Raw genomic sequence first — 13883 nt, forward strand, 5'->3', positions numbered from 1 at the left:
GATGTTTTATGTTCCCCTCTGTTGAGTATCTTGTGGGGAGAAATTTTAAGACTGCCAGCATCATCTGCAAACATTGTCCTACTTTGCCCCTGATACTCGTGTCCCTTGATGATTTTTCCTGGTAACAATATTCGCGGTGATTTCCTATTTGCAGTTCTGTTTTAAGGAAGAGTTTCTTCTCTCTGTTTACTTATTCCATTATTTATATCAATGTGGACCTATGGGTGTTTTCTTCCCTGTGCACCAGAAACCACAGGTTTGCTCTAATCAGGCTCAATCTGGCCATCCCCCCCTCATTTGTAACTTACTTGACAGTGGAAATCGGACTCTCAGGTGCTCCTGTCTTTGCTCATCTGTCAACACAAAGCACTGAGAACTGTTCACCGCCCCTCTGTGGGACAGTCGTTACTCAGCAGAGGACAGCATGCACGGTCCTTCCCCCGTCCTCCCGGCGCTTCTCCAGAATGCCCCTGCTCTGCTCATGCACACCAGTTCCCGCGTCCTTGCGCTCATCTCCTGGTACTCCACTGTGGGGGGCCCCATCCGAATCGAATCATGCGCCTGCCGGTTGGCTGGGAACAGCCCCCACCTCCCGGGGCCCTCCCACCCACGCACATCCGCGTGTGAACAGGCTCCTTGGGGCTGCGTGTGCACCCCGTGTGGGCCTTACTAGGGGAGACGTGGCCCCTGGAGGAATCCCCCCGCAGCCTAAGGAGGGGGTTCCTGCAGGCCCTGTGTCCCGATTACCCATCTCCCCACCCAGCGTGTCCTTCACTCCTCAGAAAGGTCTCTTGAGGTTGGAACAAGGTTGAGCGGAAATGGAAACAAACTAGCAGGACACACTGAGGTTGGACAGCAGAGATCTCCCCAGGACCAGATAGGTTTTTCGGTGGCACCTGCAGTTGCGGCCTCTCTCTCGATTACAGTTAGTTCGGTAGCAAACGTTGGTGTGCTACCTCCGCAGCCCGGCAGAGGGACCCTTCGCACTGTCTCCACCAGGCGGGGGGGGGGGGGGGGCGGGGGGGGCTTTGGGTGGCCAACTCAGGACAGAAACCCTTTAAAGTTAAATCAATCCTAAGTGATCCGCAAATCCCCACCAGTGTCCCTTCTGGTCAGGGCAGATCTGCCTGGGAATGAGAAGCAGGGACCCTCACAGGGGTGGGGGAGAGCCAGGCAGGCACAGGTGGGTGCCCCAGTTTCTGGTAGGTGCTGCACGGGGCTGTCCACTTATTTGTGGGCATCTTAGGGCCCAGGGCGCCTGGGCAGGGGAACTCCTCCCTCAGTGTTAAAGCCTGTACCTGCCCAGATGGGGCATTCTTAGAGGCTCTGGCCTAGAATGGGGGCAGCAGGGCCAAGGGGCACAGTGTGGGCACATGTGTGTGCGTGAGGATGGGGGGGCACGTGTGTGTGAGGATGGGGGGCACACGTGTGTGCATGAGGATGGGGGCACACGTGCGTGAGGATGGGGGCACACGTGTGTGACGATGGGGGCACACGTGTGGGAGGATGGGGGACACGTGTGCGGGAGGATGGGGGCACGTGCGTGAGATGGGGGCACACGTGTGTGAGGATGGGGGCACGTGTGCGTGAGGATGGGGCGCACGTGTGAGGATGGGGGCACACGTGTGTGCGGGAGGATGGGGGGCACATGTGTGTGCATGAGGATGGGGGCACACGTGTATGAGGATGGGGCACGTGTGTGCGTGACGATGGGCACACGTGTGCGTGACGATGGGGGCACACGTGTGTGAGGATGGGGGCGCACGTGTGCGCGTGAGGATGGGGGCACGTGTGTGCGTGAGGATGGGGGCACACGTGTGTGCGTGAGGATGGGGGCACACGTGCGTGACGATGGGGCACACGTGTGCATGAGGATGGGGCACACGTGTGCATGGGGGTGCACATGTGTGCATCATGGTGTGGGGTGTATGTGTGTGTGTGTGTGCGTGCATGTGCAGGCGTGTGCCTTTGTGCAGGCGTCTGTGTGTGTACATGGGGAGGGTAACTGGAGCCTAGGCTATATATAAAGACTTAAGCAGTGCCCATGCAACATTCTTTTTAGACCCTGAGCCCTTTCTGACCCCACTCTCCCAGGACCCAGGTACTGCTATGTCTGGAGGTCCAGCCTGGGACCATTTTCACAGAATTTGCCCTTGGATGCTCAGGAGCCCCCTCCAGGGCTGGGGTGCTGAGGACACACACCCTCATGACTCAGAAGGGTTGTTGCCTTTATTGACGGTCCACTGGGTGTCTGTGTCTGGCACTGCCCACAGCTTACTGCCCTCAAGTGAGCCCAGGTACCTGGTCAGGAGAGGCCAGGCCTTGTGCGTGGGGAGCAGCATCCTGGAATCTCCCTGCTCTGGTGGCCACAGTCTCCCCAGAGCTGTAGGGACCCAGGAGGTCCAGATCCCAGGGCATCAAAGAAGACTCAGGCCGAGGAGGATGGTGGTAAGGGAGGCCAGCAGGGCCCCTGGCTGGTGGTGGAAGCTGGGGGCCTCTGAGTAGCCATACTTGGTCCTGCAGGAATCCTCCAGCTTGTCCAGTGGGATGGGCTCCTCCTCAGGAGTTTGCGTGTGATCGCTCACCTGGGGACAGACACTGGTTGGGCTGCCTGCCTGCCAGCCGGCTGACAACACTGAAAGAAAACAACAGCCCCCCCCTCACCTGTTCCACTGCCTTGAAGACCCTGAGCAGGTTGTCGGCCAGGGCGCCCCTGACCTCCGCCTCTGTCCACTGCCTTCTGAGCAGCTCGGCCACCAGGTCTGGGTACTTGGACACGTCCTCAAGCCCCGAGGGGACCCTGAGGTGAAGGCAGAGAGAACCAGGCTATGCATTCCAGGACTCAGGGCTCAGGGGCCCGTCCACCTCCCCACACACCACGGAGTTGCCCACGCCCCCATCCCAAGTCACTGGGGGTCCAGTGGAGTTGCCTTGAGAGTGAGACATGCTGGGCCTGTCTGCAGTTACCTACTTCCTAGCTTCAGACCCTCATGACATGTTTATGGGGGGTGTGACCCTCCCAGCTCATCCACAGGACACTGGCCTGGCCCCTTACCTTGAAACACCGTCAAAGTCCCCACCAAAGCCCACGGCTCCGGCTCCCGCCACCTTCTTGATGTGGTCCAGATGGTCTGCCAAAGAAGGCAGCAGGTGTGGGTCCCAGGAGCAGGACCCCCGCCCCTGCTGCCGTGGCCGCTCACACCCACCTACCTGCTACCTGGGACAGGGTCGCCTCCTTTCGGCAGGAAACATAGTCGTTGTAGAAATTCACCATCACCAGGCTGCCTGTCTGGTTCTGCTCGGGAGAAGGGGGCGCTGTGGGCGCAGGAGGGGGCGCCACCGCCCGGGACCAGCCCAGGGAGCAGGGCGGACCCCCACACCCTGCCCCACAGCCCCTCACCACCAGCTGGAGCACAGTGTCGGGCACATTGCGCCGGTGCTGGCACAGGCTGAAGGCGGAGGAGTGGCTGAAGATGACGGGAGCCTTGGACAGATTCAGGGCCGCCCTCATGGTGGCCTCGGACACGTGGGCCAAGTCAATGATGACCCCCAGCCGGTTCATCTCCTTCACCACGCTCTGCAGGGACACGGGGTGCAGGGGCCAGGAAGGCTGCACTGGACACACTGGTGTTTGCACAGCCTTCCGGGGTTCGCCACAGCCCCCCTACAAGTCCAGGCATGGGGGGCGGGTTTGGGCAAGGGCCCCTTGCTGGGCCAGGTGCTCACGAACCCTTCAATGGCTGGGGGGTGACCCTCGGCTTCCAGTGAATGCCCACCCTGGGACAACCGCTGCCAGCTCCGGCTGATAGGAAACCGAGGGCCTGGGAGGTAAGACCCTGGGTCCGGGGTCACTTCTCCTCTGAGGGGGACTGTGGTCCTTGCCGAATGCCCTGCTCACCTGGCCGAAGTCTGACAGGCCTTGGCTCTGGGCCTTGTCCTCTTCTTTGTCCACCAGCCAGTTGTCAGCCCTGGGAGAGCAGACAGCAGGTGTCCCAGGGGCAGAGTGCTCATCCTGGCCCACCCACGTCCCCGGCGCCCGGAAGGGCAGGGAGGTGCCGGAGGAGGGCAGAGCTGGTGTTTGACCCCCACCCTGTGACCCTCCCGCGTGGCCCGTGGGCCCTCCCTGGGGTCACTTACCAGGGCGTGTTGCAGCTGTGGGTGAGGGTCAGGTACCGCATGCCCAGGTGGTAGAGTGCCCGCAGGACGCCCAGGCTGCTGTCTATGGAGTGGCCGCCCTCCACGCCAACGAGGCTGGCTATGCGCCCCTCCTGGAAGGCCTGCCGGATGCCTGTGAGGAGAGCCAGCTGGGGGCGTGCCCGCACGTCCCGGGAGCTTCCACAGGGCACACCTGGGCAGTCCGAGCTGCCCCGTTCCGGGATGGGGCTGGGGCAGCAGGGGCTCAGCAGGGCGGGCTGGACCCGGACCCACCTGTGCTGTCGGTGACGCACACGAAGGTCTCAGGGTACATCTGGCACATGCGGTGGATGACATCGATCTGCTCCAGTATCCTCCTCACAGCGTCTTTGTTCTGGGTGTCGCAGGGGGTGTATGCAGACCAGAACTAGGGGGCACGGGGGAGGGGCTAGGAACGGAGCCTCTGAGCCCCACCCCCCCACGTGCACACGGGCGCCTCGGAGGCCCTCCCGTGGCCTGTGTGGCCATGAGTCCCCTCCGAAGACTCGTGGCCCCAAGGGGCTCAGGAGTACCACCGCCAGGGAGCCAGAACCCCGGCAGGGGCGAGTGCAGGGCTGAGCTGAGGCCTACCTGGCCCCCCACAAAGCCAGCCTTCAGCTTGGGGATGTTGGTGTGTGTTTGGGCGAGGCTCGTCAGGTTGGCCTTCTCTTGCTGGAGCTGGTTGTTGAACATGGTTAGCAGCTGCCAGGGAAGGTCGTTGTGCCTGGGGGGCCCGGAGGGCAGGAGAAGGGTCAAAGGCAAGGCAGGATGGCCACGTGCACCTGGGGCCTCCCCTGTTTCTCACAGGCTCAGAGCTAAAGCCAGCCACAGGGGTGACACATGGCTCCACGCTTATGGACACACCTGCACAGAGTAGCTGCTCCCTTGTGCCCCACACCCAGCCCAGGTCCCCAGAGGAAAAGCGGCCCTGGGCAGCAGGGCGGGAGCTGGGTGTGGGACCCTGACCCTGACCGTTTTCACAAGTTAACGATGAACTCCTCCCCTTGCAGGGAGGGGGCAGGGATGTGGGTGTGGCCTGCCCTTGGGGGTCTGGCACCCCCCACCCCATCCTCCTGGGGCTGCAGGAGCAGGGCATCGGGGGCTCTGGGACAGCCCTGCCCTGTTTGCGAGCACATCCCAATATGTTCCAAAGCACTGAGGCCCCTCTGAGTTTTCCCAGGAGCCAGTAGGGGTGAGTGCTTTGGAGGGAGAGAGGAGAGGAGGAAGGGAGGAGGGGGGGGGTGAATGTCAGCAGCTGGTCGGGGGCTGCAAAGGCAGAACGCACAGGGCTGGGCAGATTCCTCCCTGGACCCAGGAACCAGGAGCAGCCCAAAGCAGGAGAGACCTCTGGGGCGCCAGGTCCCCCTAAGTTCCACGTGTGGAAGAGGTATGGGCCAGGGAGCTGATTGGAAATGCAGAGTCTCAGGCCCAGCTCAGACCTGCCGGTTGGAATCTGCACTTTAATCAGCCGGCCCGGAACGCGGGACACCTGTGGAGACTCCCCCGCTGGATCCCTGACGCAGTGCAAAGGGGCCTTCGTCCTGGTGTCTCGCGGCCCACCCAGCCCCTTCCCAGGGGGCACTGCCGGTGTGGGGGGCCACTCCTGCTTTCGAGACCCCTCCCCCCAGGACGAGCAGCCGCGGCCTCACCCCCCATCCAGTGTCCCTCCCAATCCTGGCTCCCGCCTCTCAGCTCCCACCTGTAACAGGGGGATGCTTCTGTACCTTCCTCAGAGTAAACAGGGTAGAGGAGTAACTGCTAGCACCCGGGCCTCGCAGGCCCGCTGCCCCTGCCCTTTCGGGGGGCTCCTGCCTCAGCTGCGTCGTGATGTCACAGGGTGTGGGCTGCTGGCCAGGACGCCTTTGCTGACTGAGAGGTGGACGGGTAGCTAAACGCCAGAGTCCCGGTGCCTCTGGGTGCTGTCCTGGGGCAGGGCCGGCCAGGGCCCTAGATGGGACTTCACTCCGTGCCTGATGCCCCACCCTCTAGCCACCAGCCAGGAACCCACCAGCAGGGAGGGGCACTTTCCCTGGAGCCCAGGGTGGGGAACACAGGCCACCTTCACCCTGCGGTCAGCACTGCCACTCTGGAGCCTGCTGGACCCACCCTCCTTATCTGTGTGGTGGGGGCAGTGTCCTTGGGGGTAATATGAGGATCCTGCCCCTACTCCAAGGGGGGAGGTGACAGTTCCACGCACTCGAAGGACAGCTAGCTATTGTAGGAGAGACTGCCCGTGGCTTGTTATCCATTCTCCACCTTTTTCTTGGTAAGAACCCCCTATTTTTTTTTTTTAAGATTTTATTTATTTGTCAGAACACAAGCGGGGGGCGGGGGTGGGAGAGGAAGAAGCAGGCTTCCCGCTGAGCAGGGAGCCCGATGTGGGGCTCGATTCCAGGACCCCGGGATCATGACCTGAGCCGAAGCACTTAACGACTGAGCCACCCAGGCGTCCCAAGAGTCCCCTATTTTTAGCAGGGAACACGGCCATTTGAAATAAAGATACTTCCCTGCCCCTTTATAGCTGGGTGTGGCCATGTGACTAAGTTCTGCCCTTTGGTATCTTCCAGAAGATCTCGTTTACAGACAGCTGTTGCTCACTCTTTGCCCTTTCCGTGTCTCTTCCTCATTCCTGCTGGCTGGCACACAGATGTAAAGGCTGGGGCTGGTGCAGCCACTTTACACCGTGAGGTCACCATGGGAATGATGGCCGCTATGTTCCATTATGGAACATCATGCCAGGACTCCCTCTGGATTTGTCTTGTTGAAACCACTTACTTGGGTCTCTTACCTGCAAGAGTAATGTAGGTAGCTAATACTGACTGATCTATTAGTATTGGATTTGGTCCTCTCAGCCTAGTTTTAACTTTCTAGCTCTTTGGACAATCCCAAATCCCCAGATCCCAGTTCCCTGAGTATTCCTGGCTGTCTGGGCTCTTTGATACATCTTACCCCTCCTACAGGCCTCTGGACCCCCTGCCTCTGAACTCGGGCCCCCCTCTCCATGCCCAGCTGCCCGCCCCCTGCCCGCGCCTCAGAATGAAGGAGCAGAGCACCTTCCCGGGCTCATACCAGACAGCAGGGGCTCCACCCAGGGTGGGAGCCCAGAGCAGCAGCCTCTGAGCCCACATCGTGCCTCATCCCCCATGGAGCATGCATGAGGGGACCCTGGGGCCAGGAAGGAGGTACAGGGAAGGAAGCAAGGGCAGAGGGGTGCACACTAGCCTCTGGGGGCCCCTCCTCTAGGGCCACCACAGCTCCCTGAGGCTCCCAAAGAAGGACACATCCCGTTTTCTCTGCTTTTCTTGCAGAGTTTTTCGTCCGACAAAGCCCAGAGCATCTGCCAAATAGTCACGACTGTAACATTCATTGAGCACTTACTGGTGCCAGGGACACACAGGAGCAGTCCTAACATTCCCCACCCATGGGTATGCTAGCATGCGTCTCCTGCAGCTCTTTGGACTGGACGCACGGGGAACCAAGTCCCCGCTCTCGGCTGGTCTGCAGGGGAGGCGTGACAGGAAGGGCGGCAGGAGCAGCAGGGCTGAGGCGTGTGCCCAGCTGGGGTTTTACATCGTCAGCAAACCCAGGAGGAGACGAGGGTGGCAGCGTGGACATGAGGACAAGCAGGGACAGTGGGAGCCTGCCTTAGCATCCGGGTGTGGAGATGGCCAGGGTAAGGCAGGGGGTAGGTCTCAAGGGCCAGTGGGGGACTTCGGCCATAGTTTGAGCTCAATGGGAGCCATGGCGGGTGGGGAACTTGAGCCAGAAGGACAGGAGCTGGGACTTAGGTCTCCCAGACTCCCTCTGGTGCAGCATTGAGACCAGACCTCGGCTGGTGGAAGCCAGGACAGTCAGAGGCTCACGGGTGACCCGGTGGAGGTGGGAAAGGAGGGTGGATGCAGATGCACTGGGAATTGGAGGGGACAGACCCTGCCAGGTTGGCTGTGACACCAGAGAAAGAACGAGGTGTCTCCAAGGTCTTGGCTGGAAAGGGGTTTGCGGGAGTTGGGGGGGTCAGTGAGCACACAGGTGAGGTCAAGCTGTGCAGCCAGCACAGAGGTAACCCGGGGACCCAGGGCCTGATGAGGTCTCCTCCAGGTGGATGCAGGACACGGAGGGGAATGAGAAAGGTCTCAGAGGAGAGTCGAGAGGGCCAGGCAAGGCCTCCCGGGGGCCCGTGGTAGATGCCACCTTACCTGCAGCTTCAGGTGAAGAAGCTAAGGCCTCGAGAGGAAATATGGCTCCTTGGGCTATGTGGCTAGTTGGAGGCATGCCCGGGGCCAGGCCCCAACATCCTCCACCCCCAACACCCACTCCGAGCTGGGATCTGGCACCTAGGGTGCAGCAGGGGGCAGGTTGGAGGGCGCCCCGGGAGCTGCTGAGGGCCACAGGGGCCTTGCAACTTCTCTATTCCTGCTGATGCTTTGGGGGACCTCCTGAAGAAGCTGAGGCCAGCAAAGGGCAAAGGCCGTGTTGTGGATGGAGAGAGTGAGTCCCCGTAGAGATAGGTCTGTCCCCAGTCCTGTCACGTGAGTGGTGACTTACCCATCGATGACAGGTGTGCCCCGCATGATTCTCTCAGCCTCATCCCGGAACTGGTCTCCGGTGCAGAGGGCCACGAGGGGCCAGAGCCACCAGCTGATCCACATGACGTCTCCAGGGACTGCTTCCAGCACTGCTGTGTGTGTCTGTCCTCACCCCACTGCCTTGAGCACCGCGGGGTCCAGCCGAGGCTGCAAGGAGCTGCTCTGTGTGCAGAAGAGAGAGCAGAGGTCTTTGGTCCAGGTGATTATTGCCAGGAGCTGTCCCATTCAAGGCTCCTGGCGTTCAATCAGTAACCAGCACTTCCCGGGAAGAGGGCGGGGGGGCAGGTGGAAAGTCCTGGACCCTGTGGGCTGGGTGTCGCTGACTGGGCCCGGCAGTCGGAGGCCGCTGACCCCCGGGGAGCACCCAGAGCCGGTGAAAGGGCAAACTTGGGAGGGGTCGACAGTGCCGCTTGTGTCCTTACTCAACCTGGGGCCTGAGATCTGCAAAGAACGGCAACAACTGTTCAGAGTTGCCCTCTGGTGATGTACCCCTTTGTTTGCCTGTAAAAAGTTTCACGTGAGCATGGAAGATGGAGCGCGGCCCCCCGGGGGGCTCCCACCACACCCCACCCAGCGCCGGGGGCCAGCACCCAGCTCCTGGCCTGCAGCCCACTGGCGTCCCGGCCACCCCCATTCAGGCTGCAGGCTTCTGACCGAGCAGGCTGGACGCACGGGGAACCGAGTGTCTGCTCTCTGCTGGGTTTGGGTCAGAAATCTGGAGTGTCAGCATTTCTCAGCCCTGCTGCCCCCTCAGGGCTCCTGATGCCCAGTCACTGCTGAGACAGGAGGATCCTGGTCCCAGGGCTGGGCCAGCGTCCAGGGTTCTAGGGGGCAGCAGGGCTGGGAGGGAGCCAGGCCAGGAAGGCTGGTGAGAGGTGTGGCTGAGGCAGGGAGACCCCAGCCCACTCTGGGTCCTTAGGGCCTTCTCGGCGGGGTGGGAGGGGGCACGCAGACCCCATGCCCTCACCAGGTTCCCTGACGCCTCTGCCCCTGGATAGCGTTGGACCCTCAAGCTGACCCGCCATGCAGAGGCCCCCTGTGTCCTCACCCCACCTCCAAGGACAGGCCCTGCCGCCTGCCTGAGAAGGGAGGCCGTGCCCCAGCCCTGGCCCGGCTACCGTTAGGGAGTTTCCTGTGCCTTCTCCCTGTGGGGGTTGCTGGCGGGGAAGGCCCACGTGGGGGCTGTGCTGAGGATAGCAGGCCTCCTCCACTCTGGCTCCTCCCGCCCTCTCCCTCCCCCCACCACTCACACATCCTGAGAGGACCGGTGGGGGTATGTCCTCAGTGTCACTGGCCCCAGTCCCCATCAAGGACTTTCTCCGCCAGGACTCGCACCCCAACGGGGTGTCCTCGGGACCAGACCGGGGGTTTGACCCTCAGCCAACCCTGTGCAGAGAAGACCTGCCTTGATGGGTGAGGAATAGAGTCCAGGCCCTCACTCTGGGCCCGGGGCTCCCGGCAGACCACGGCGTCGGGGGCGCTGCGAGGAAGCCCAGGCCCGGTTGGAACCAGGGGTCTCTGCGGAGGAGACGCACACGTCTGCCTGCCCTCTGCTGTGTCCTGCCGCAGACACGGTGTCCACTCACCTCCAACCTCCATGACCTGTCTCCTCGGGACCTGGGCGCTGCTTCGTGGGTGGGGCTCGGTCTGCTGGGGCCAGTGGACCGGCCTTCCCCACTGAGAGCTCCCCTTCTCTGCCAACCTCTCTTGGAATCCGTTCTCTGCTTTATTAACACGTGTCTACCCCCTATTTTTCTCTTTATTTCTAACTTTTTTTCTTATTTCAGAGTTGGATCCTAAGAGCACATAATTGTATTTTATTTCTTAATCTCATCTGAGCATGTTTGTCTTTAAATATGATCATTCAAGCCGGTCCACACTTTCTTGTCCTACCTCCGGTCTCCTCCCGTTTCTTGCTTTTGCCAAAATTTTCAGGTTATTTCAATTCCCTATCTCTCACACTCAGGAAGTTCCTTATTTTCTCCTCTCTTGATAGATATTTATTTGAATTTATTTCTTGCTTGTCTTACTTTCTTGGGCCGTTCCCCAGGCACGGTGGCGTCCTTGTGAATTCACACGGGTAGTGAGCCTGACCCTTCGTGTCCGCCATCCAGCACCGCAACCACGATGCCTCAGGCCTGACTCCTTTGTTTGTACACGGTCTCGCTGGGTCCTCGAGTTCTCCATCCCTTCCTCCGTCCCCACGTGGCCCAGGGGTTTGTCCTTTGAAACCCGCCTGACCCTTGATTTTGACCTTCTCTCCACTTTCAAATTCAGAATTCCTTGGCTTTAATCATTTTTTTAAAAAATTAAATTCTTGGGGGGACGCCTGGGTGGCTCAGTGGGTTAAGTGTCTGCTTTCGGCTCAGGTCATGATCTCAGGGTCCTGGGATCGAGTCCTGCATCGGGCTCCCTGCTCCGTGGGAAGCCTGCTTCCCCCTCCCACTCCCCCTGCTTGTGTGCTCTCTCTGTCTGATAAATAAATAAAATCTTAAAAAAAAATTAAATTCTTGGGGCGCCCGGGTGGCTCAGTCGGTGAAGTGTCTGCCTTCGACTCAGGTCCCGATCTCAGTTGAGCCCCGCCTCGGGCTCCCTGCTCAGGGGGGAGTCTGCTTCTCCCTCTGCCCCTCCCCCTGTGCTCTGTCTCTCTCTCAGATAAATAAAATCTTTTAAAAGAATAAAAATAAAACAACAGTAATTTTTTAAAAAAGCCCAACAGAAAAGGTCTCACCACACCCTCACCCAACTCCACTGTGGGAGGTGTACTCCCATTACCCCTGAATGATGGGCTACGTGGCTCTAACTTTATTTCCAGCTTTGCACATTGTGCCTCGACTTCCTATTTCCACTCACAGGGCTTGGTTCTCTCGAGGTGACTCCCTGGTTCTCCCAGGTACTCAGGTAGCACAGGAGTGGAAGGCACTGGCTTCAGGTGCAAATTCCAAAGTGGAGGGGACCACCAAAACTTCAGTCCTCAAAGTAAATAGTAGTTTAGTGCAATATTTCTAAAAATCAAAAGTTTGTGCAAAAAAAATACATGGATAAAATATAAACTTTTTTTTTTTTAAAAGATTTTATTTATTTATTTGAGACAGAGAATGAGATAGAGCATGAGAGGGTCAGAGGGAGAAGCAGACTCCCTGCCGAGCAGGGAGCCCGATGCGGGACTCGATCCCGGGACTCCAGGATCATGACCTGAGCCGAAGGCAGTCGCTTAACCAACTGAGCCACCCAGGCGCCCCTAAAATATAAACTTTTAAGTGAAGACCGGGCCAGTATTCTGACTTTCCTTTCTGAGCCCAGCTCCAACACAGTTCCACCCACACTAGCCTCGGGGATGTTCACATTCTGGTTCCTAACACTGGCTGCTCAGACAGAGGACAGCGTTTTTACACTTCCTTGGGTGCTACTCAGAGGAGAGGAGTCAAGGCCACTGGGATCAGCAACACGTGGGAGGCCCCATGTGCTCTTGTTCAAATGTCATAAGCGTTCAGAGCATTACACCGAGTGTGAGCTGGCTCTGAGCCTGAGTGCAAGCCCTCTGGGCAGAGGCTCAAGTCCACACTGGGGATTCCATTTTACATCATTCCTTTGTTTGGCTCATAATTTGTGGGGGACAAGGCAGCGAGGCTGAGTGAGCTTGGGGTCAGACTGCTTGTACGAGCTGGTCAGATTTCTCAGCCTCAGTTTCTGTGCAAAACAGAAGTCACTGTGGTCGTGTTGGAAGTGCTAACAGCGCTAACCTCCCAGAGCCATGTCCAGTGGATCAAGACTCTCAACTCACACTTAGACCTGTTTGCTCTATATGGTCTTATTGTTCACCCTAGAGTTTCTGATTGCTTTTTTTTTTCTTCCACTGGGTGTTATTATCATATTCTCAATCTTCCTCCACTATGAGCCTGCCTCTTTTTTTGGTTTATGTTCTTATTTTGTTAGAGCTGGTCCTTAAATCATTCCTTAGCAGTGAGTATGAGGGAAGTAAATGTCTGAGTCCTTGAGTGTTTGCACATGTCTTTATGTTGTCCTCATAACTGGTCAATGGTGGGCACCTGGGTGGCTCAGTCAAGCGTCTGCCTTCAGCTCAGGTCACGATCCCGGGGTCCTGGGATGGAGCCCGCGTTGGGCTCCTTGCTCAGCCCTCTCCCTCTGGCCTTCCACTGGAGCACTCCCTCTCTCTGATTGAGCTCTTTTGGATTCTCTTCTTCTTACCCGGATGCTTGTCCTCTCTTCCACTATCACCTGGAGGATGCAGGTGCGGCACTTAGGAAGACTGCTCACAGGGGTTGCTTTTCATTCCAGTTTCCTCCACTTGCCATGGTTACACAGTGCCCATCTTCCACATCCTCGTGTCGTAGTGGTTCAGGGAAAGCCAGGGGCCAGCCTGGCCCAGGCCGTTCCTTTTTAAGGACTCAGTATGAGGAGAGAGGTGAGGAGGTGGAGAGCACACGCTGCAGAATCAGGCCACCCTGGCTTCAAGCCCCATGCTGTGGCAGATTGCACTTCCCCGCGGTGACTGCAGCAGAGCCTTCCAGCCCACCGGCTGCCCTTACAGTGTGACGCTGGCCACTCGTTGAAAGGTGACAGCCTCTGCTTCCCGGCTGATAGAAGGTGGCAGGCATGACTTCTGTGCCCCTCCCTGGCTCTGTCTCCTGGAGCACTCCTCTGGCAACCTGGCCTAGCTGTTCTTGCCAACAGCCCCGGCACAGTCCCAGCTGACGGGTAGATACAAGCTTTCAGGTGATCACGGCACCACCTGTGAGTCTTGCAGCTGAGGCCCAGATCCCGGGGGCCAGAGACCAGCTGGCCCCCCGGCCCCTGATGGAGTCCCAGGCCACAGGAAAGAAGGGTGCGAACATGACCACATGCACCAGCTGCTAAGTTGTGGGATCATTTGTTACGCAGCAGTAGAGAACGGACACACTGGCCATTTTACCGTGACCATTGACTTTGGTTTTCTTGTCTGTGAAGTGGGATGAATAATCCCAACCTCACAGGCAGCTACTCCGCCTTCCACATGCAACTGCCGCCTTATCTGTGCCCCACAGCTGCTTCCTTTTAGTCAAGAGAAGCCTCCTGTGCCCACCTCACATCTCAGTCTCACCTGGGGCTGGTGTGTGTGGTCCT

General features: G+C 59.0%; 1 protein-coding gene across 1 annotated transcript; it reads right to left on the bottom strand.

Moving 5' to 3' along the window:
• Positions 1-2214: 2214 nt before the first annotated feature.
• Positions 2215-8925, bottom strand: DPEP1 (dipeptidase 1). The gene is made up of 10 exons (XM_035025304.1): positions 8719-8925; positions 4765-4897; positions 4429-4561; positions 4138-4288; positions 3899-3968; positions 3401-3577; positions 3211-3295; positions 3056-3131; positions 2665-2800; positions 2215-2585 (listed from the first exon to the last, which is right to left on the bottom strand). The coding sequence occupies exons 1-10, from the start codon at positions 8820-8822 to the stop codon at positions 2418-2420; spliced, it is 1233 nt and encodes a 410-aa protein (XP_034881195.1). The 5' UTR covers positions 8823-8925; the 3' UTR covers positions 2215-2417.
• Between the last annotated feature and the right edge of the window lie 4958 nt (positions 8926-13883).

Source organism: Mirounga leonina, unplaced genomic scaffold (assembly GCF_011800145.1).
Source record: "Mirounga leonina isolate KUSES-001 unplaced genomic scaffold, KU_Mleo_1.0 Mir_180, whole genome shotgun sequence".
Classification (NCBI taxonomy): domain Eukaryota; kingdom Metazoa; phylum Chordata; class Mammalia; order Carnivora; family Phocidae; genus Mirounga; species Mirounga leonina.

Coding starts and splice junctions, on each gene's coding strand:
- DPEP1 (XM_035025304.1), bottom strand. CDS start 8,822: ATGTGGATCAGCTGGTGGCTCTGGCCCCTCGTGGCCCTCTGCACCGGA. Junction 3,969..4,137: donor CACAGCTGCAACACGCCCTG/GTAAGTGACCCC, acceptor CTGCTCTCCCAG/GGCTGACAACTGGCTGGTGG. Junction 3,132..3,210: donor GACCCTGTCCCAGGTAGCAG/GTAGGTGGGTGT, acceptor CTTCTTTGGCAG/ACCATCTGGACCACATCAAG.